The sequence below is a fragment of the Genypterus blacodes genome, unplaced genomic scaffold, assembly GCF_046128005.1.
Source record: "Genypterus blacodes isolate CSIRO-AG114 ecotype Tasmania unplaced genomic scaffold, CSIRO-AGI_Gbla_v1 ptg000017l_1, whole genome shotgun sequence".
Lineage (NCBI taxonomy): Eukaryota > Metazoa > Chordata > Actinopteri > Ophidiiformes > Ophidiidae > Genypterus > Genypterus blacodes.
The window spans coordinates 5,778,339-5,799,670 of NW_027466831.1; the positions used below are offsets into that span (position 1 = coordinate 5,778,339).

General features: G+C 40.7%; 1 protein-coding gene across 2 annotated transcripts; it reads right to left on the reverse strand.

The window, feature by feature from the left end:
- Positions 1-5,016: 5,016 nt before the first annotated feature.
- mitfa (melanocyte inducing transcription factor a) lies at positions 5,017-19,976 on the reverse strand. Of its 2 annotated transcripts, none has more exons than XM_076141046.1 (10): positions 19,919-19,976; positions 16,922-17,171; positions 9,460-9,663; positions 9,279-9,374; positions 9,051-9,159; positions 8,656-8,748; positions 8,271-8,324; positions 8,083-8,158; positions 7,184-7,331; positions 5,017-6,100 (listed from the first exon to the last, which is right to left on the reverse strand). In XM_076141046.1, exons 1-10 carry the CDS (start codon positions 19,930-19,932, stop codon positions 5,696-5,698), a joined length of 1,449 nt encoding a protein of 482 aa, XP_075997161.1. In that variant the 5' UTR covers positions 19,933-19,976; the 3' UTR covers positions 5,017-5,695. The 2 variants fall into 2 exon arrangements, with proteins under 2 accessions (XP_075997161.1, XP_075997160.1); XM_076141045.1 differs by having other exon boundaries at positions 8,271-8,327.
- Between the last annotated feature and the right edge of the window lie 1,356 nt (positions 19,977-21,332).

The following is a 21,332-nucleotide window of genomic DNA, read 5'->3' on the forward strand; positions in this document are numbered from 1 at the left end:
AACTCTGCGGATGAAGCCATGTAAAATTAATTGCTTATAATGTCCGGTTATGCTCCATCCTCAGCAACAAAGGCAGGGAGCCATTTGTTTGCCTTGACCATCACAGATGCTGCACACTGCATGGGATGCCGGGACAGGGGCTAATTTTCTGCTGGTTGATTAATCATCGCAAGGAAGGCTCCAAGTTACATACAACTTTAGTAGTTAACCTCATCACCCACCGTTCTGACTGCCAAATGGCTTCAGTGAGAGAGCGGGATGATAAATACCAGCCAGCTGCAGAGAGGCAGGAACTGGTCCTGGGGAGAGCGGCCAGAGCATCCTGCAAACACAGCCCCTATAAAAAAAAGGAAAGGAGCCCATGTGCAAGACAGAAGCGTGAGATGGAGATAAAGAATTAAGATGTGAATAATTATCAAGATGGGCTGTTCAGCTACAAAGTCAAGAAATCAGTGTCCATTTCTCAAAGTTGGATTTCACTATAATGAAGGTGGCTTTTGTTCTTCTCGGTTCATACAATGGCTGTATGCCAGTGTACAGATGATGTGCCAGGAAACACCAGGATGTAAGCACTGATTGGACACAAAACGGATTTAAAGAAACATCTGGTTAACCTGAATTTGGTAAAACTATTTCTGTTTATGGATGGAGCTTTCTCTGAATTCTATTTTATTTTTGTTTTTTTTAACAGAAACAGAATTTTTTTTATCATTTTTTTATTTAACACTTTTTTCACCAAAGGGACAAAATACATCATAAAAAAAATTCTCTTTCAGAATTGGTGTTTTACTCCATTAGTTTAAGGAGGACTTCAGATGGAGAACTCATCCCAGAGGTCATTGCATGCTGCATCTGCATTCCTGCCTGGATGCCTGACCTCCATCAGCACCACATCCAGGCCAAGGCCAGCATGAGGACACAAGAGACAGCAGTCACTGAGTTTGTCCAAAATAAGGAGATGGAAAAGCTTCAGAAATCTTTTAAATAATGCTACAAAGTAAGAAACGTTAAATTTCAAGCTACAAAAGTGATATTATTACTGGCATCTTGATAGGTATAAAAACATGGATGCAGTATGCGTATAATTAGAATTTCGAGTCTTTAAAATCAAACGGAATTCACATTTTTCATCTACAAGCCAAACTCAGCCAGTTACATCAGGCTGGTGTATCTTTTATATGCGTGGACGGTTTGAGCCGTGAGTTGTGAGGCGCATGGCGAGTTGCAGCAGAGAGGGTGGATGCTGGATGCAGAGTGGAAGGTGAGGTTGGGTTGGATGAGGGGAGGCTATAGGACCTCAGAGGAGCAGGCGAGGAGGAGCAGAGCCCGGGCTTACACGCAGATTGAAGGTGAAATCCGACTTATCAGGACAGGAAACACAGCTCAAAATGCCTAACAGCACTAATCCTCGCTGAAGACCAGATGATACGGCCCCAAAATACCATTCAGAAAACGCCTTCATCCTTTAAATAAACCTGCATTGATGTTTTTCGCCGTCTTAAAGAGCAGTAATCCCCAGAGAAGGGAAGAGGAGGCAGAGGGGAGCATTCTCTAAAGCCTTCTTTAACATTCACCCTGCTACTTATTGCCCATTTTAAGTTGGGAGAAAACATGCTCTTTATCAGACATTTTGAATTCTTCTGAGCAGATAAGGAGTTCAAATGATACACTGACTTTTCCCAGAATGCTCTTACCGCTGTACTGCGCATTAACATGCAGCTGGGATGCGCAGGTACGAGTGGGAGAGTTACAAAATCCCTCTATCCACACTAAGGTCAACCACAGCCAAACCGTGACCATATCAACTTGTGTGTGTCTGTGTGTGTGCGTGTGCGTGTGTAGGGACACATTCTATTCAGCAGATGGACAAAAAGCTGTCATTGTGCATTTTAATTGGGCATTTACGGCTGCTTTTTGGGCCTCCACTTGGCTAGAACAGGTCCCATCTGATTACACATTATGACAATATTATAACAGATGTCCAGACCAATAAAGTAAATTCCTGAAGGACTGTGCGTAATGTGAGTAATTGATCATTTTTTTTATGCTGGCCTCTATTTACCAGCATGCTCCTGTTTTACAGATTGCCCCTGCAGTCGGGACTGCAGCCCATATGGCACAGCGGTTTACTGGCGATTTGACTATACTGCTGATGAAGTGTTGCTGTTCCTCCGTAGGAACCTGTTGTAGGAGGAACATTACACTGGGCTGCAAATTACAACGTGTTTATACGGCTCTTTGTAAACTCTAAAAGTGTCTTCCGCTGTTCAAACAAGGCCGTTGGCGCAGGCTGGGATTGTGCCGATGCACAGGAACACTCCCTTCCCACGTTGGACCTCAGGTTGCCTTTCGCATCCTCCAGACAGATCCACAGAGAGGGGATGTTTATTATGATGCAAACCCGCCCTGGCAAGACGCAATCACAACACTTTGTATTTCCGGCTATATGCAGGGGTGGATGCATTCTCTATAGAGGAGTTTTAGTGGTCTTACATGAGAGAAAAGCTCCCTAATCCTGCTCAGAAGAGAGATTCAGCTCAACTTTGCGCTGCGGGTATTTCTCAACTTTGCTGCTGTAGAAGCGTTACGCAATGTGTACCCCGACACACATCTGTACAGCACACATGCATTTAAATCTCCCGTCTACCCATCGGCCTCCTCTCTCCATGCCAAACGGGGAGATTAAAAGCAGACATGGAGGAGCTCCAGAGAGAAAGTGGAGGAAATAGAATCATCACTCACCTATTAGAGCGGCCATGGAGGCTGTGTTGATAATCTTTCCCTCTCCTTGCCTCTGTATCTGCCGACCTGCTGCCTAAGGCAAGGATGCAGAAGCAGAGGAAGAGAGAGAGACGCTAAACAGTGTGTTATGGCACTAATGTGCAACAAGAAGCACAGATCAACACAAAGAGGTGCATCCTATTACAGAGACAGGACAAGTATTTCACCAGCATATTGTGTACTGGGCCGGATAATGAAAACAGAGCATTAAAGGTGCCATGGGTGATAATGTTTGTTCTTTACATTTACTCCTGAGAGCAGCCAGATAATACGCAAACACATTTAATTATTACAGACTGGCTAAAATTGGTTGGGTTATCAGTAATTATGAGATGTTCTAACAAGTTTAGACATTCAAATTCATTCAATTAATTTCAATGAACAAATTAATTCTCAGTAATTAAGCAGCAGCAGGTTTTCTTTCTGTTTTGCCAAAAAATATCAGGTCATCTTCACTTTTAGAGTATACAAGCTGGAAATGGTGAGAAACCTGGAAAGAAAATTGCAAACAGGAACCACTAACAATGAAGACTTCCCTGGAACGAGCTTTTAATATTAAACACTTTCCCACATTTGTCTCATAATATCTTGAACTCATTGGCCTCAAAATACTGACAATTGTTGTTGTAGGTACAAAACATAAACAGAGGTTGTCGTCATCTCTATTTAAAGTCCACCTTATTGTGCAAAATGTGTGATTCATGTGCTCCTTTTGTTTATGTTCAGTCTTCACTCAACTCCAGTTTCAAACATGTACCAGATGAACAAAAGTTAGTTTGGTATTAAAAGCAATGCATGCACAATTTTAGTGTCTTTGTGTTTCCACAGGAGCATGTGAATAAAGAAATCCTTCACGGTTTGATTTAAATGAACTGTCTGAATGTGAAGGGAACCTAACTGAATTGTTCTGCATGACACTTTTAGCCAAATACTAAATTCCACTTTCCAAAGTTTTAAATCGTCTCACAGTTGCATCGTGTTTACAGCTGCACTCACTCACCTGACAGCACATGAAAGTCCCACACAGCTGGAGTGAGTTCATGTTGATTGTTCCCCATTTAGAGACAATAGTGGCAATAATCCTCTGCACATTTGATATAATAATGTCCACTGCCATTGAAATGTGTTGATTCCTGTACCAAACAAGAGATGTTATAATATTCTGTACATATTATATACAGTAAATTCGAATATCCTCATAATTTAAATCACTTCTGCATAGTGTTGTCATATTTATTTCATTTCATAATGCAAACATTTGTTGGGTAAAACATCAACCGGGGGAGAACCACATGTACAAAGGTGAGGAGTGTTTGGTCAGACTCTTCAGTTTATCCTTTAGTATGCTGCCATCTGCTGGGGAAAATTCAGAAGAACAGACTGAATACTGGTTACATTTATCTATTGGTGTATTGAACTATGTAACGTTTCAAAAGTTCCAATTACTGTAAAAGCAACTAGATATCGATAAATATCACTCTCTGTAAGGAGGGTTTGTGGAGGCCTTACTGGTTAAAATACATCTTAAATTGCCGAATCTATCTAAATATTGAAAACAATTTATTCCAAATGTGAGTCTGTTTTTTTTGTTTTTTTTAAACACCATATGCATGAATACAAGCACAGTTTAATATTATTTGACAATATTTATTTAGTACACACAATTCAATAATCAAAACAACAACCAACTTCTGAAATACGTACTTGTAAATGCAGAAAAATGTCTATTTACAATATCTCAGAAGTTTGAGTCCTTTACAATATATGACAAATATTAACAGGAGTCGACCTGATATGAGACTTTTTGTTCTGGATCAGAGTTCAGAAATACACTCAACAGCACAAAAGGTTTTATTTTACAGTAAAAAATATAACCAAGATCACAAGAAATTCAACTGTGTATGTCCCGTACTTATCTAAGGTCCTGTAAAATAAAGTAGAAATAAACACTTAGTGCCACCAAGTCAATAAATAAATTTGGGACAAAGGTATATTAAAAACTAATTTAAAAACATTTATTCAAAAGTATATATTACATTCATCATAAATGGATTATATTAAGGATTATATTAAGGATTCTTACCGCTCACAACTGACTTAAACGTAAAAAAGAAGCACATAAGAAAATATCATTAAAGGTCATCAAATTATTAATCAAAGAGTCGGGTTGTAGTCGAGTCAGGATAATTTTAAATAATCCTTTGCTTAAAAAAACGAACTCTGGATTGTCGGAAAAAATATGAAAGAAAACACAATTTAATTTGATCTAGAACTTCATTCATTAATTCTTTCAGATTAGATTACAAAGGAAGGATAAAAATAATATGAATCTAAAAAGAAGTACTCAAAGTAAAAACTATAGATACAGCAATATGCAACACTTACATTTACTAAAAATCAGTTTGAATTTTGTGCGTTGACTTGACCTATGAGCCCATCACTCATCTATCAGTCAGCTGAGGGAGTCTGTGCTGTCTAACGCTGCAGCTAACAGCTTCATCATTATTGTGCAATAACTATGAACATTACCTTGAATAAACACATTACAAAACCAAAAATATGTGTTGTTAACCCACTGGACTTCAGTTGTTCAATCTAACGGTATATTTATCAGGAAATTGATTGAATGAATGTTCATATTTTTGAACACAGCCAATGTCACCGACACATCTGTCAGTGTAATTGGGAAGGCATCACAGTTTAGAAAGCTGAACGACGTCTACAAACAAGAGGACTATTCAGAGAGGGACACTATCAGTCACAAAAGCGAGGAAGATGAAGATCAAAAGACTCTCTGACTTCCTATATCCAAATAATATTGTGCACACGTTGCAAAGTCACTTCAGTGTTGGCGTTTCATTGATGGGAACGCGACAGATAAAAAGTGTCTCTGTGGCTTTTGGCTTGGACAATGCTAACAGCTGAGGTCCTTATCCTCCATACTGGAGCTGGAACTGTGGCAACTACTTGCATTGTTGGAGGCATCTGGGGACATGGAGGACAGCAGGGGATTATTGGGGGAAATTGGCGACCGGGTGTTGTCCCTGCCCAATTCCTTCATTTTACAGGTCCTGGAGTTTCCGTACGATCTGGAATCTCCAGCGTCTCCCGGCATCTGGTCGAAGGTGATGGTCCCGTCGTTGAGGTCCAGCGTGGTTGGAGGGGACATGTCAGACGCCGGGCTATGCTGATAGAGGTCTGAGGGACAGTCGCTGAGGATGGGCTCCTGTTTGATAGCTCGAGCCATCAACTCTGATGTGCAAACACTCGGGGAGGACAACACTGTGAGGCCATGAGCACGCGCCTGGATCTCCAATTCCTGGATAAACATTAAACACGTCAGATTTAATGAATTTTTGAACTTTGATTAGACAGGGTTCTAGTTTCTAATAGTTGAAAACACATACAGTACATGCAATGTCCCTAAAATGGGTTAGACCCTGTGGATAGAAGGCTCTAACAAGCCACACTGCCCAGCTTCACCTCTGGGTGAGATCAGACTGTTCTCTCCTGTCTCATCTTTATGTGAACCAGGGATGTGATAGTAAAATACATTAGTTTACGTATGTCTCCTTCTGCCTCCGGTAGTCATGGTTGTGTGTGCCTGTTGGACATCCATTGCCGCCCTATCATGTCTGGTCCCTTTGTCATACTCGTCTCAATAGAGGGCATTCAGGGGAAAGCTCCCTCTGGCTGACATAGTCGGAGTTCCCCTGCTCTTGGGCATCAATTACATTTTCCGTGTTCCAAAAGAACCCATTGATTACACGTTGCAACACAGCGGTAATGTAAAGGGGGAAGTTGGAGAGTTTTCTTTGAACTGATCATAGAAAAACATTAAACTAAACTAAATGTATTTAAATATTGGAAAGAGATTATTCAGAGAAATATCCATGAGAGTGGAATTGACGCATATTGTCTGAAGTGGATGATTGCTTACTTGTTTTTACACTGACAGGCATAACGGACCAATTATAAACACGTCAGCAGGACAAACACTGGTGTATTTCATTACGATTGTGCTGTGTGTCAAAATAGTGATTATCTGCCAAACTCATCTCTCTCTCCAAATTCGGCTCTGTCCACACGAAAGTCTGCTGTCTCTGTTATCAGGACGAGTGAATATGCTCAGTAAACATCAGATTGATCTCTGAGCAGATACCAACAGTTTTGTGCTGACCATGCTGACGTGTGTGCAAAATGGCTAATTTGATGTAATTCAGCAGCGGTTTACCTCCAACAATCAGAGGTCACATGATCCACATTTCAATGCAGACTGAATACATTCAGCTATCACACACTCAAATTCCCTCAACTGCAGTAGAAATACAGAAAAATCACTTTGTATTTCTGGAAATAGTTGACCGTGTGAAATCTTTGCCACCTTATGCCGATGTCCCACCTGTATCCGTAGCATCAGATGGCGGTTGGCGTGTTCCAGCTTCCTCTGTCTGCATTCCAGCTCCTTGGCTCGTTGCTGCTCTCGCTGCAGCTTCCTGATGTAGTCCACCGATGCTTTTAGAATGGTGCCCTTATTCCAGCGCATATCTCTGGGGGACACAGGGGACAAAGGTCTGCAGTCAGAGTCAGCTGACAGGCTGACCATAACAGCAGGGATTCTTTTACAGTCTCTTTGAGGACAGTCAGAAGGACCCTCTAAGGCATATGTAAACTAAGTGGTAGCTCAGGGCCACACAGTCAACACGGGGCCCCAAATGAGTGACCTATACATTTGAAGTCCCATAAGTATCCCCGTCCTAAATTAGTTATTTGTTTAAGTACTCTTCGTGCTGTTTTCACGTGAGGGAAGATTCAAGCTGTGCTAAAATGATGTTCCTAATTAGTTTTTCAATGCCCAAAGGACAAACAAATCCCAAATCTACACTCAGAGCTCATAGTTAGTGTTGCTGTTGTATGAGACTGCATTGCATTGGAATGTTTCTAATATTCTGCTGCCACTATTAGAAATATCACAACCTTTGAGTTCCTCTAAGTATGGGAACAAAATGTACCCCTGAGTTGAATCAATCTCTCTCTGACACAATGTAACCAAGAAAATGAGCATGAACAGCTTCTAATGTGCTGAAATGCAATGAAGTTCATCAGTGAGTTTCAAAATCTCAAACATAAAAATTCAGGATTTCAAATTTGAGTTCTAATGCAGTATAATAGTTGTAGTAGAAATGCGTTGAGCATCATACGAAGAATTATATCTGTGAATGAATAAATAAATAGTTGGGTTGTTGAAAGATTAATAGAATAGACACACAGTATATCTACATTCACACACATTGTACTTACGGATCATTTGACTTTGGAATCAAGGTCCCCAGTTCTTTGATGCGGTCGTTGATGTTGAATCTCCGTCTTCGTTCAACTAGAATTTGTGAAACATGAGACAAAAACATAAGTACAGCAGCCTTACCTACAGAAGCACTTGTCAACGGACCTAATTGAAAATCAATCAAGGTTAAACGGTATGGACTCACTTAAATTATGATTGTCCTTTTTTTGTCTCTCTTTAGCAAGAGCACGGACCTCAGCTTCTGTCAGGCAAGGAAGAAGCGCACATTTTGAGGAAATGTCATAATTTTCATTCCGCGCATAATAATGAAATAAGATAAAAATCAATGAAATTCATAAACTTGCAATCATGTAAATAAATCTGTAATCCTTCTTCTTTATCTACCAGTCACTTTATCACACTACACACAACCAATGCAAAGAACATTCTTACTTTGCACTACAACTGAATCACATTGTGTGTGATTTTGTCATGAACAAAACACTTAATCATAACATTTCTGCACATCAGAAAGCAGCTTTCACATGGTGATAAAACATTGTCTTTTTTCGGAATTGGCATTTGCTTACCTACTGGAAAGCCCTCTGACCTTTGATAGGTTTCGTATTGGCCACAGGATCCAGGATTGTCCAGTACATGCATCATGCCGGGAGATGGAGTAACTATTTGACAAATGATTCATTAAATTGTATATAGTGAATGTCACAATTGCACACAATATCAACAGGCATATGATCATGTTGTAGATAAATGCGTTTCATTTCTCCTTCATAGAGATTTAGGGATGAGTTAGAAAAATAATCTACAAAATTCTTGCAAAATACTACTATGCCAATTAAATAGTATAAACAAACACCATCCAAATGAAACCCAAGTATCAAATATATAAATAAACAAACGCGTGAATAGTGTTTATGTTAGCTCTGTCATGTGTGCATGTGAAGAAGTGATGTCAGAAGTTTACCTGCGTATTCCCTTTTAATGTTGGACGGACAAGAGCTGCTGATGGCGAGACCTGGAGGTGGAAGTCCTTGGTTTCCGTACACATCCAGAAGGTTACCGGACCCAGGAAGCTACAGAGGAAAGAAAGCGATCGTCCAAATGATCTTGTCTTATTTATGGATCAAATTCAGAAATATGGACGATAACAGTAACAGCAGTGCGCATCATTTGTTGTGTTTTGGCAAATTACCGTGCTGTTCATTTGGAGTCCAGGCTCCATAAACCCAAGAATGTCATCATTGTAACTTGACTCCAAGCTAATAATGTCATCGATTACATCGTCCATCTATAACATAAAACATTCAGGGTTCATAAACATCTGATTACCAATAATCAAACATTCATCTATGTCTATTTGCGTGCTGACATACCTCTTTTTCACAGCTGGAGCTGAGGGTGAGCAGGGCCATGGGACTGTTGGGGGCGCTGCTGGCGGGCCCGGGGGGCATGCCGTGTTCAGGGGGCTGGCTGGGGCACTGGCTGCTGGCTTTACCCCCGAGAGTGGTGGACAGGTACTGCCTCACCTGCTGCCTCTGCTGGATGAGGTACTTGGGATTCTCCAGATGGGACGGCACCTACACCAACAACATGGAGAGAATGGAGAGATGACACCAGAGGTTTGATACAAGAGATTGCTAAGGGTTTGATCTTTTCTGACAATGTGGATCAGATTAGTGTTTAAGATTTGATTTAGTACGCTTTTATTCTGTAGACTAGATAGAAGACACACACACGTACCCCTTAGCTGAAACTGTCCTAAGCAGTGAAATTGTGTGATATAGCCACCATCCATTTCGTTCATGCAGCACTCAGCTATTGATCTATATCAGACAGTTGAAAGATGTAGCAGAAAAAAACTAATACAAGCAGAAAAACATCTGAAGCTTTGTATCCGTCCAAATATACGCCCTAAAAACAAGCCAAAAAGAGAATGCTGTCATCCATCTTACCTGATAGTGGCTGTATTCAAGCATCTCCAACATGTTTGGACGTTTGATTGTTGATTTAAAAAAAAAAATCTGTATACAGAATAATCCCTTTAATTTGCTGGTCTACAGAGTGGACAGCAAGGCAACGTGCAAATGTGAGAGACGTTGCTGGTTGGGCTTAATTTATCCAGCTTAGAGTTCATTAGTTATGCAAGTTAAGAGAAGGAGGAGGAGGAAGAAGAAGAGACTCAACCTCCCACAGCTGTGTTGTTCCATATTAACTATGAATTTGTCTTTATAGAGACCATTTGACGTCACTACCTCCCGCTCACAATGGACTCTTTCTGCTGTTGAGGCCGTAGTCTGCGAGCTAAAACTTGCTTTAGGCCAACAAGCGTTTAATCTTTATTTCTGCCCTCCAAGTATAAAACATTATTTGTTCTGAGTAACACAACTACAAGTGACACCATTGTTCCTCTACAAATGAGTCAAATAGATGGTGTCTTCACCAACCCCACCCATTTTGTTTTGGCTTAGCTATTTAACTTTTGACTGCGTTTACTTGGGAAATGTCAAACTGTAGGCTCAGTCTTGACCGTTAGGAGAAATGTTGTGAATTTGAGTTTTTAGATTAGTGTTGTCACTGGTGTGTGGTATGAGCACAGAGGTCATGGAGGACTTTAAAGATGCTATTAAAGATGCAGAGAACAACAGCTCAGGGATAATGAGGAGCACATTTCCAATCAAAACCAATCAAATTATATTTTGATTGGCTTTTCTAAACCGCTAATGTAATGTTGCTGTGATGAAATTATGCGTCACTCCAAGTTGAAGGGAAAAAGTTCTGCCGTTGAGCCACAAACACAGAATTCTGGATTCAGGTCAAATTGTGAGTCCTGATCAATATCCAGCTCTGGTTCGGTCTCCACCAACTCCCAACAAAAATATCTCTGACTTTGCTAAATGCTGATCTTTCTTCACCACCAAGCCATGAACTCTTTCTGCTGGACAACAAGCACAGATCACAGGCTCATCACAGATGTTGATGACAATTTACATCAGATGATTATTAGAGTCATTACATTAGTCTGGTGTCACAGTATGTACACATAATCAATCCTTTTGTGTCTATATAGAGACGCAGGAGTGCCTCTGGAGTTGGGAACTAGAGGGTTCATGAAGCCAATAAATATCAGAGTGGATGTAAAGGTTCTTCACATGGGATGAAGCGATATGTATGTCCTTGGAGAGTGTGTGTGTGTGTGTGTGTGTGTGTATGTGTATACGTCACTACAACGAGCATCATTCCTCCAATCGCCTCCAAACTTGCCAGAAACATTGTTCAGGGGTCCAGCATCTACAAAGCTCCTTTTCATTTACATCTTTAGTTGTTTTGTATTTCTTACCAATTTATAGTAGTGGAGGACATCAATGGAACCACATTGGCACCCCCCCATAAAGATATCATGATGATGCCATTACTGATGTCACAGTTGACCCACAATGTTTGGAGAACATCTCCAAGCCAAGGGAAAACAAGTTCTGTTCCTTTCCACAGATACACCATTTGCATCCTGCCAAAGAAAGAGCGACTGTCACTGTTGGCGACCTGCAATGCAAAACTCCAGAGATCAGCTCAAGCGAACGACTCTTCACAGGGAACAATCACCTAATGTTAACACTACTAACACAACTCGTGTGAGGCTGGGGTCAGGGGTGAAGAGTAGGGGGTGAACGTCACAAGAGGGTCGGCAAGAAAAATTGGAGAATGTGTGTAAGTCGTTTGTTTGTAAGGAGTTTGCTATGAGCACCATTCCTACAAACGCCTCTAACAACCGTTGCTGTCGTCAAGAAGACGCGTCATGACAGAAATGACGAGCTTCCTTTTATCTCTGTGGAGGGCACTTTGCTCTAGTCTAGCACAGCTCGTGCAACCTCAGGTCTTTGGATGACTAGAAACCGATAAGAGAATGGAGACGTGATTACAAATACAGGAAGTGCCCCTTGGCTCAGCACACACTTTATCGATGAAACAGAGGAAGCATTATTTGTAATTTCATAGTATTTCTTTGTCTTCTCTCAATATTTTGACCTTTTCCTTCAGCCAAACCTTTGGCTTGACATGTAGATTCTAAGAAGAAGAGATCATTGCTCCCTACAGCAACTCAAGCTCTTGTCTTATTCACAGACTCCTTGTGACACGGAGGTTTATTACCTTCAACATGTGGGTTTGTGTTTGAGACCTCTACCCTGAGGACTGATAGCATTTGAGGAGATAGTCATCACTCCCCGACCCCTGACAAGAAACAGATCCATTCACTTCCTTCCAAGGAGCTTCCTTAAACCCAACAAAGTCAATTGGAGCTCACTGATGGTAATGTGGGCTGTTCCTGCCAAGAACCTTGCCTTGGATTCAAATGTTGAATAATCAAAACACACAAATAACAAAGTCTTATGCTCTAGATCAGCTTTAGGAGACGAGTAAATATCACCTAAACCATATCAAGTAGAAGATAATTGATATTTACATTTCAGTAACGATTTATTTTTTTTATATTGTTCACTATTTTACTTGCTGCGCATTAATGTTGTGATTCCGTGTTGTGGAAACATCATTGTACAAATAACAGAAAAAGAAATGATTCTCTTGAGCTAAACTCATTTTGAGGGTTGAAATGCTAGATTAAGATCTTCACGCTCAGGCTCAGCTCTCTCTTTACTGCTTTACTACAAAAAGCAGAAGTGCAGTCCTGAATAATGAATAAACTAAATGGATACATCTTACTTTAGAACAGTTCAGGTCTGCCTCCACTCTTCTACTGAGATCTAACAATAGGATCCTGTGGCTTTGTTTCAGGCCTCATCAGTATCAATGATGAGATGTAACATTTGGTGCAATTCAGCGTTCCCATGGTATAGATTGGGATGCAACAACTCGTTGCAACAGCAGCATGAACCAATGAGTTTTCCGGTAATGATTAACAATACTACTTCTACTCATATAAACAACTTTTGTTGCCTTTAGGTCTTCAGAGGGTCAGGGAGCAAATAAGCTTCACAATATGTGACTGACAAGTACATTAGTTAGGACAACAACTAATGAGACTGTCTCGTGCAGAGTTTTTCAACATAAGTAAAAATCTAATGAAAATACTGAAGCACTTCTATGAAACGCTTTCCTCTTGATGAATGGGTGCAGTGCAGTCACACTTCAGGAAGCGATGTTGAATCAGCCCCAAATTCTCAGATTTACTTGAGTCAAAGCTGCTGTCCAGACCAAACTGTCGTGTCCCTAATATCATGTTTGTCACTAAAAGGTTACATTTGCGTGCTCCTAATCTTTTACATGTCAGTGCATTCCATCAGTGATTTAGTCATGGAGTTGCAAAATAAAAAAAAAACGTTGCATTATTTCACCCTGAACATTTGAATTTCAAGTTAATCACTTGCTGACATTTCATCAACCTGCAGGTTTTATGGCTTCTTACCAAAGAAACTACAAATTTCAACACATCTATTCATTGAAATGCATTAGCAGTGCATGAACTTTACATGATTTTATAATTACAAGCCTGTGTGTATGTGTGTGTGTGTGTGTGTGTGTATGAGTGTGCTGTGAACAGAGTTACTTATGAGAATCCGATGTAAAAAAAATAGTCCCATTATCTGCTAAGACACTTGTTATTTTATTGTATTTGATCACATCTAAAAAATTATACAATTTTATACATTAAATACAGATTTTTGTTAATATTTGTTTTTCTATGTACTTTTACTTTTATTACATTTAGTCCCACGTGTCTCCAGGTTCCAGCATTTTTCTTCTCATTCTTTATTTTCCCTTCACCAATTTTTAACAAACAAATGAACAGAAGGAATCGGCTTGTTGCTGGCAAAAGCTGTGAGACGTTCGGAATGTCTGTCGAAGCTTCTAGCTGCAGCAGCTCTCTGCTAAGGGAACTTCCTGTTGTCATTGTTGTTGTTTTTTTTAAAAGTGTGGTTATTTTATTGAAAATATCTGAAATAAATAAAATAAAAATAAAGACTGATCAACTAACCACACGTTTGATCATGGAAAACGGTGAAAACAAGACGGGTGTTGAGTTCGGGGACTCCTGCATGTGCTGAGCTCCAGCGTAGCCTGGAGGAAACCGGGTTTGTTCTGCCTTTAGTTTTTTTTTACTTAATGCCTTTAGTAACAATTCTCTACAGCAAATTGCAGCTCCGGCAGAGACGCATCACTTCATCAAGAGGAGGAGCTTTGAACAAAGACACATCTTCTCTGCTCCCTAGCCAGTGGCTGCAGGGTAACATTAGCCAGAATGTTACATCCTCTTCCAAGAATGGGAAACATTGTACACTCTATGTGGGATTAGGAACATGCACTTGCTTAAGTGACGAACAATAGCGCTTAATTTAGCAGCTACGTAAAGCCACAGACCCTGATTATCTTCACTAATGTGGGGCTATGCTAAAACCTGATACAGCAATTGTCTTAAAGAATGAAAGTATTCAAACCAGACATGTTCCCAGGATGCAGTGGGGGCAAAGGGCGGAGAAAGCACAATATCGTTATTTTAGCAAGAAAATACTGCGCTGTTATGTGAGGGGGGAAAAAAATCTCGAGTTGCTAAGTAACAGCAATAATATATCCTTCAAAACAAGTGAAAATAAAGTTCAGTGGCATTTGCAAGAATTTGTCTTTTTGGAGGAAAAAACTGTCTAGGAGAATTTAAAATAGGCGCTTTAGGGTTAGTTTGAAAAATTAAAAATAATATTGAAAAAACAACAAAAAACAAAAGGCTCTCTTAGCTTCACATCAGCAAGACCTCAGAATGTCCCCTGAACATGAAAGAGCACAAAGATGTGGCATTATTCTATTCAATATGCCTGAAGTTTGAGAGAAGGTCAGTGTAAACCGCTACAGTCTGCACGTGGAGTTTTATCAGATCGTGTTTCTAAAGTCAGGACTCATTTCCAAATATCATATAAGTGTATAATAAGTGACTGTCCTCATTCCCTTCATGTACACAATTAAAGACGGATTGCTTTGGCTAGTGATCAATACACGACATCTCTGTAAGAGGTCATGTGTACAGGAAAAGTAATCAGAAAAGTTTCTAATACAAACATACATGTAACATATTTGACTTCATGATTTGTTGGATTCATATTCTTCAAGCATGCAGAAGCATTCCTGGCTGGCTTAGAGGTGAGTTTGTGAAAAATCTGAGCTTAGCGTCGTCTGGATCCACACACACACACACACACACACACACACACACACACACACACACACACATTCTCACAGGGGTCAGAGGTAACTGGGCTAATTAAGGGTCCCTCCCCTCCTCTTTAGGGCAAACTGGCCTGAGCTTCATGTTTTCACTTTCATGGCCCAGCAGCTCTGCCTGGCACCCCTAAGCTAATTTTGCTTTGCCTGCTTGGCTTTGATAATCCACAGAGAGGTCAAGTTCAAACTGTCAAAAAGTGTTTGCCTATGAAACAGGGATCTTGCTATGCACTTTGTACCATAAGAAAATGGTGCATTAAAGAGATAAAAATATGGATTTCAATGGAATTTTGCGAGAGAGATGGGACGTTGGACGGCTTGGAAAGGATGCGTAGAGTTTGAGACTGATCCTGATTATGATATAGGATTCTTTGCTCAATTTCTTTTACCAGCAAGAGAGCACTTTAAGAAAATGTGTTGAAATCTGGTGTTTTTATCAAAAACCAAGACCAAAACCAAATTTTAATGAACAATTCTTATCCTACAACGGAATAACAACAGATGCAGTTTAGCCCGGAGCCAGATCAATATCAACTCTAATCGATTGAACTATATGCATGGTTGACATTTGCGGCAATCGCAGTGTTTTAATAAACAACGCTAGAAACATGCAGCTGGTACCAGTGTGTAACTACGATGACGCTAATCCAGCAGTATTAAACAGTTCTGGCACATTATCAACAGTCACAGATAAATTATATAGTAGATCCAAATGCAGATAGTTTCGACCATACTGCTGCACGGCATAGCTGCAAGTTGTTCCAAACGTACAAGAAGTTAGTTTCGACTCAGACAGACACAAAAGCGATGTGATTGTCGGAGAGCCACGTGCTAAGTTGCAGCTGGGGGATTTGAATTTCACGGCGAAATAACGCGAAACAGCATCGCGTTAAAGGTTAAAGGCTCCACTGTCAATAAACACGCTGAGACGTCAAACCATCAACAGGGAAATTCTCGACATCGGCTTGATGTCATTCCTGACCTTAAGACAATGTCTGTAACACCCAGATGTACATGGGTCAATCATGATGCAGAACATGTTGGACGCACAGTAATTATATCACATGCATATCTGTGATAATCGACAGAAAGGACAGACATTATCTGTCCCTCATCGAACTCTGACTAAGGCTTCTCCACAGACAAACGTGTGGTCCATTCCTGCTCCTGATGTTGTGTGGCTTTTGTATGTTTTGGTTTTGTGTAGTCAACCCCAAGTATTAAATGATAATTATTTGTGAGCCTTTCTATAGTGAATCAAAGCAGAGAAAATATGTTAATGTAGTGGAATAAATAGGATTAAATGTGGTGAATGCCGAACGTCTGGGAGCAGGAATTTTGTCAATAGATAATCCTCCCTATGGATTAAACACAATCCACTTTCAAAGAACTGTGTATGTCTGCCAGGAGCCGACACACTCGCAGGAATTCTTGAAGGCAAAGTCCGTAACCACTTTAAAGTTATGATTTAAACCAATTTTGAGAGAATTAGGGGTCATTTGGATCAATCAATAATCAGGAGAACCCCAGGAGATCAGATAGGAACTTTGTCAGACTTTCCCTCTAAAGTTTCCGCTCGTACAGGTATACCAGCGTGTTAGTGAGACCTACCTTGAGAACTTCCATGGGTGGCTCGCTGGCAGCGGGCGGGCCGGGGGGAGGCGTGACATGGACGGTGGGGGGGTGCTGCGAGCTGTGGCGCAGGAGGTTTCTGGTCCTCCTCTCTTGGTCTCCCTTTTGCTCTTGACCCCGGCGATGGGCGAACACTGGTTGCTGTCGGAGCTGGACCTGTGACGTCATGGCCGGTGAGGAGGGGGGACTCCGGAGGCGCTTGGAGAGGCCATGCAGGTCTGGGGGAGAGCTGAAGACCCCAGCCCACCCAAGAGCAAAGAGAGGAGGGAGAGGAGGGAGAGGAGTTAAACCGACTGAGCCCGGGCCAACTAACATGCAGGCATATGTGCGCAGATAAGCGTGGCCACTGGCATTTCACTGAGCCATCCTGAGTCACTGAGTATTGTAGTGCAGCACAATATGAGGATTGAGTGAGGCAGAGGCCAGAGATTCTTTTACTGAAAACATGTTATTGTCCTGTGAATGAGGGATACACATCTTCCAAAGAAGTTATGCAGTATGAGACTTAAGAGATTACGGCATGACGGACCCAACATAAATATACATAATACAGTACATAGAGGTCGATTTTAGCAAATGAGTTGGTAATGGTCAGACATTTAAAGCATTAACATGTCACTGAGTTTATGCAGAAATCACATTTCATATGCAGTCTGTACACTTTAAGATTTAGGTAAAACACTTTGTACCAAATCTATCTCCACTGGTCTAGAATTACAGAACTTGTTCATGTTGTGCCTTTTCATAGTCATAGTTTCACTGGATATACATGACTGATTTCTTTTCGTATGTTTTGTTTCTTAATTTTTGCAAAATAAGCAAAGATTATCATCAGATAATTGTTAAGCAAAGGAGTTAAAAAATAATTCCTGGATCAGGATCTGAACTCTTCTCGGATCCAAGTCCCACCAACATAACAGAACTTCACCCAAACCCAACAAACACAAATAAAAACATAACAATACTTTGAATGACTCTCTAATCCGCTCTCACTGCACACCTGTCAGATCTGCGGTGGAGCACAAGCTGTCAGGATGAGGCATTCCTCTGGCAAATGATCCTTTTGATAAAAACCACCTCAAAGCCTCTTACCCTGTACAGCTGTGTGATAATCGCACTAATTAGGCCAACATGTGGAACGCAGCCCCAGTGTGCGGCTTTAAGTAATGTCTGAGGAGCTCCATCATCTTACTTTTCATCAAACATGATCTCTCTGTTTTGGGACTCTGGGCTCTTTCCAGCCCGTATTCAACCTGCAAACCATACTATGTTACCAAGATGCAATCCATCACATTTATTGACAAGTCTTTTACTACAGGGACTTAGTAGAGAAATAAATATTATAATGTTATTATTGTTTCCTGATCGTGTTCACTTCATCACAGCAGGATAACATGATTTTCTTCGTATTACATGTATACAGTATATCATAATGTATGTGTTGTTTTGGCAGACCCTCTTAGCTGCGGGCTAGGTCGCCTTCTTTCTTTGATGGTAAAGACTCCCTCTGAATGTTGTCCGACCCAGTTTCCCACAGTCAAATCGTACTAATGATAATGCATGCGATTCGTGAAATTCAAACCCCGATTTGAGGCAATTAAAAGCACAAATGCACTATGTCACTTTTGTTATTTTGTGATTATGATAACGTCTCTGCTGGTAAATACTCATTTCTATGGTGTTTATGTATTTCACTTGTGCAAATCAAATGATGCATTCAGTGTCTGTGTGTTCAGCCATTCTGTTTTCCCTGCCCAGACTGTTGTGGGGGAGGGGGGAGGAGGGGGGTGGTTGTTCTGTTGCTGTTGGCAGAAACCTCAGACACATCCGTTTGTGTGCACCAGGAGGTTTTCCCATGAAAGAGTCACACAGTACCGACTCTTCATTCACCGCAAATGTTTCCTTTCATGCACTTACACCACAAATTAATCATTATTATCTTATGGAATAAGCAAGCGTTACACAGATAAATGTGTAAATTGAATTCATTTGGGGAATGTTTTTGTTTACTGAAAATCGGTTCCAATTTAGAAATGCAGGAAGGATTCATCAGACGCTCTGATGGCTCTGATGGGCTACGGGAAACGTGTAGTTTGTGGGGTCACTGTTGTTGCAGCGGCTCCATTATGTCTACTCACAAAGTGTCACAGCTATATTATGTTTATTACTACCAGTGACTATAATGACAATACATGCATCATGTGAACAATTGGTCAAACTGTTACAGTGGTCAAGGTATGTAAACTACTATGTATGGTTAATTAACTGTTTTCCCCCTGCAGTAACCAATATAAGAAGTTTCCTCAGATGACTTCTTATCACAGAATGCTACTGCACCGTGTAGCCGCCTACTTTGGTATGGACCATAATGTGGATCAGACAGGCAAGGCTGTCATCATTAACAAGACGGGCAACACACGCATGTGAGTGTAATTCCAGTCTTTGATTTCCTGTGGTGCCGCTCTTAAGTTGCAGACGACATAGAAAACATAGAAAATTCAAAAATCATAGAGACACAATGACCGACAAGATATAAGACATAGGGATGTACAGGTAGTGATATATGTGGATTTCTGCAGCTCATCATCATCACCATTATCATTATCATTATCTTATACATTTCCTTATTTGAAAGCTCCAAAGGGATTTGAAATAATCATTCCATACGTTTCGCTGCTGATGAGTAAATGTACATAACATCACCAGCACCCTTGAAATAGGACTGTGTGTTGACCTTTGCCCTCTCCATGCAACAGCCCGTTGTTTCTGTTGAAACTGCTGGAAGTTGATTTGCTGCAGTCGGTATTTAAAATCAGGATATCTGGAAACAATCAGTGCACAGATGGAGCTTGCGTGTTCCAGTGTTAAAGTATGACCAGATCAGCTCAACCAAGTCATCCGTCAGCAGCCAACACACTGACACTACACACTGACCTTTATTATAGACAGATTCTATAGAATGAATCCTGCTCTTACCTTTTTATCTTCATCTTAGGCTGCGGACTCCCACTTGACTGCTGCAGTGATTTGAGGAATCAGGTCCTTTTAAAGCATTCTTAGGTGTCAGAACTTCCTGCTGTGACACAATAATGTCTCACCAATTCTGCTTTACAGTGGTTTGTGTTTGTGCTTCTGGAAGAATAGGTCTGGTTTTTTATGCAATTTGTTCATGGGAAATCTCATTGTCTCTATTGTAACCTGCAGAAAGCTTGTTTGAATTGCTAAGTTGATGGCTTTTTTTTTTTTTAACATTATTTTTGCACGCCTAGACAAAAATGAATCGATTTCCTGGCTGTCTTTGCAGAACTTTTACAAATCTAAACCACAAAAGGAATTCTTTCTTCTGTGTCAGTGTCCTCACTCACTGCCGTGTCAATAGAGAGCCTTGTGTCTTACTTCAACATTTAAGAACAACTTGTTCTTTTGTTCCAACTATTTACACTGAGCAAGCTCACACAAACACTACATGTGAATTTTTATTTACTTTGTCTTAGTAAGATTTCATCCTCCTTTAATTACATTTAGGTGTGAAATGTGTCTATATTCCTTCGCTATGTATTTACGTGCAGTGACGCAAAATCCCTGTCTGCACTGTACAAAGGCGCATCTTATGGAACATATTGATGAATATGACTAAGAACCAAACTGAGTTTTCCTTTACGAGCTTGAAGTTTCCGTGTGTGTAAATGTAGCTCGGATACTGCAGCTGCTGAAAAACAGGAAGTGCGGGTTGTGATTCAACCATTTCCATGCTGAAACTGGGGGGCTAAAACTGGGTTTCTATTCCCAGACCGTTTCATCATCTTTCTCCAGTTGCAAGAGAAGATCACAGATAGAAACCTTCACCAAACATTTCACAATCGAGTCAAATCCGTTCATTTGTCCAGTTGTTTAAGGCTCTGCCCTCTGTTCTGCACTCCTGCGTTGCTTTAAATCACTTTGGTTTCACTGGTATTAAGTGGCACAACAATATCCAAATAACATAAATTCCCAATCTCACACCCCAAATAGGAATATTGTGCAGGGAAGAATGTGTGCAGTATTGGACAATGAGCCTTGTCAAATCTGTTTTGCTTCGAGCATCATTCAATGGAAAAACCCCGCCCCCCCCCCCCCCCCCCCCCCCCCCCCCCCCTAACTGGATGAAGCATAGCAATTCATTTAGTTGAAGGATGAATAAGACTGCAACGTGTTATAAGGCCACTTGTCTGCACACAAAACGACAATTCAAAGCAACATCTTGTGTCCTCCCCCCGAGGATAATGAGCTATTGAGAAGGACTAATGCAGAACGGTACAGATAATGCTTCTTTTTCCAAATTATCCATCCAATCAATATCGAGCACCTTAAGAACAGACAATACCACCAGCAGAGACCTAAAAACAAAGCC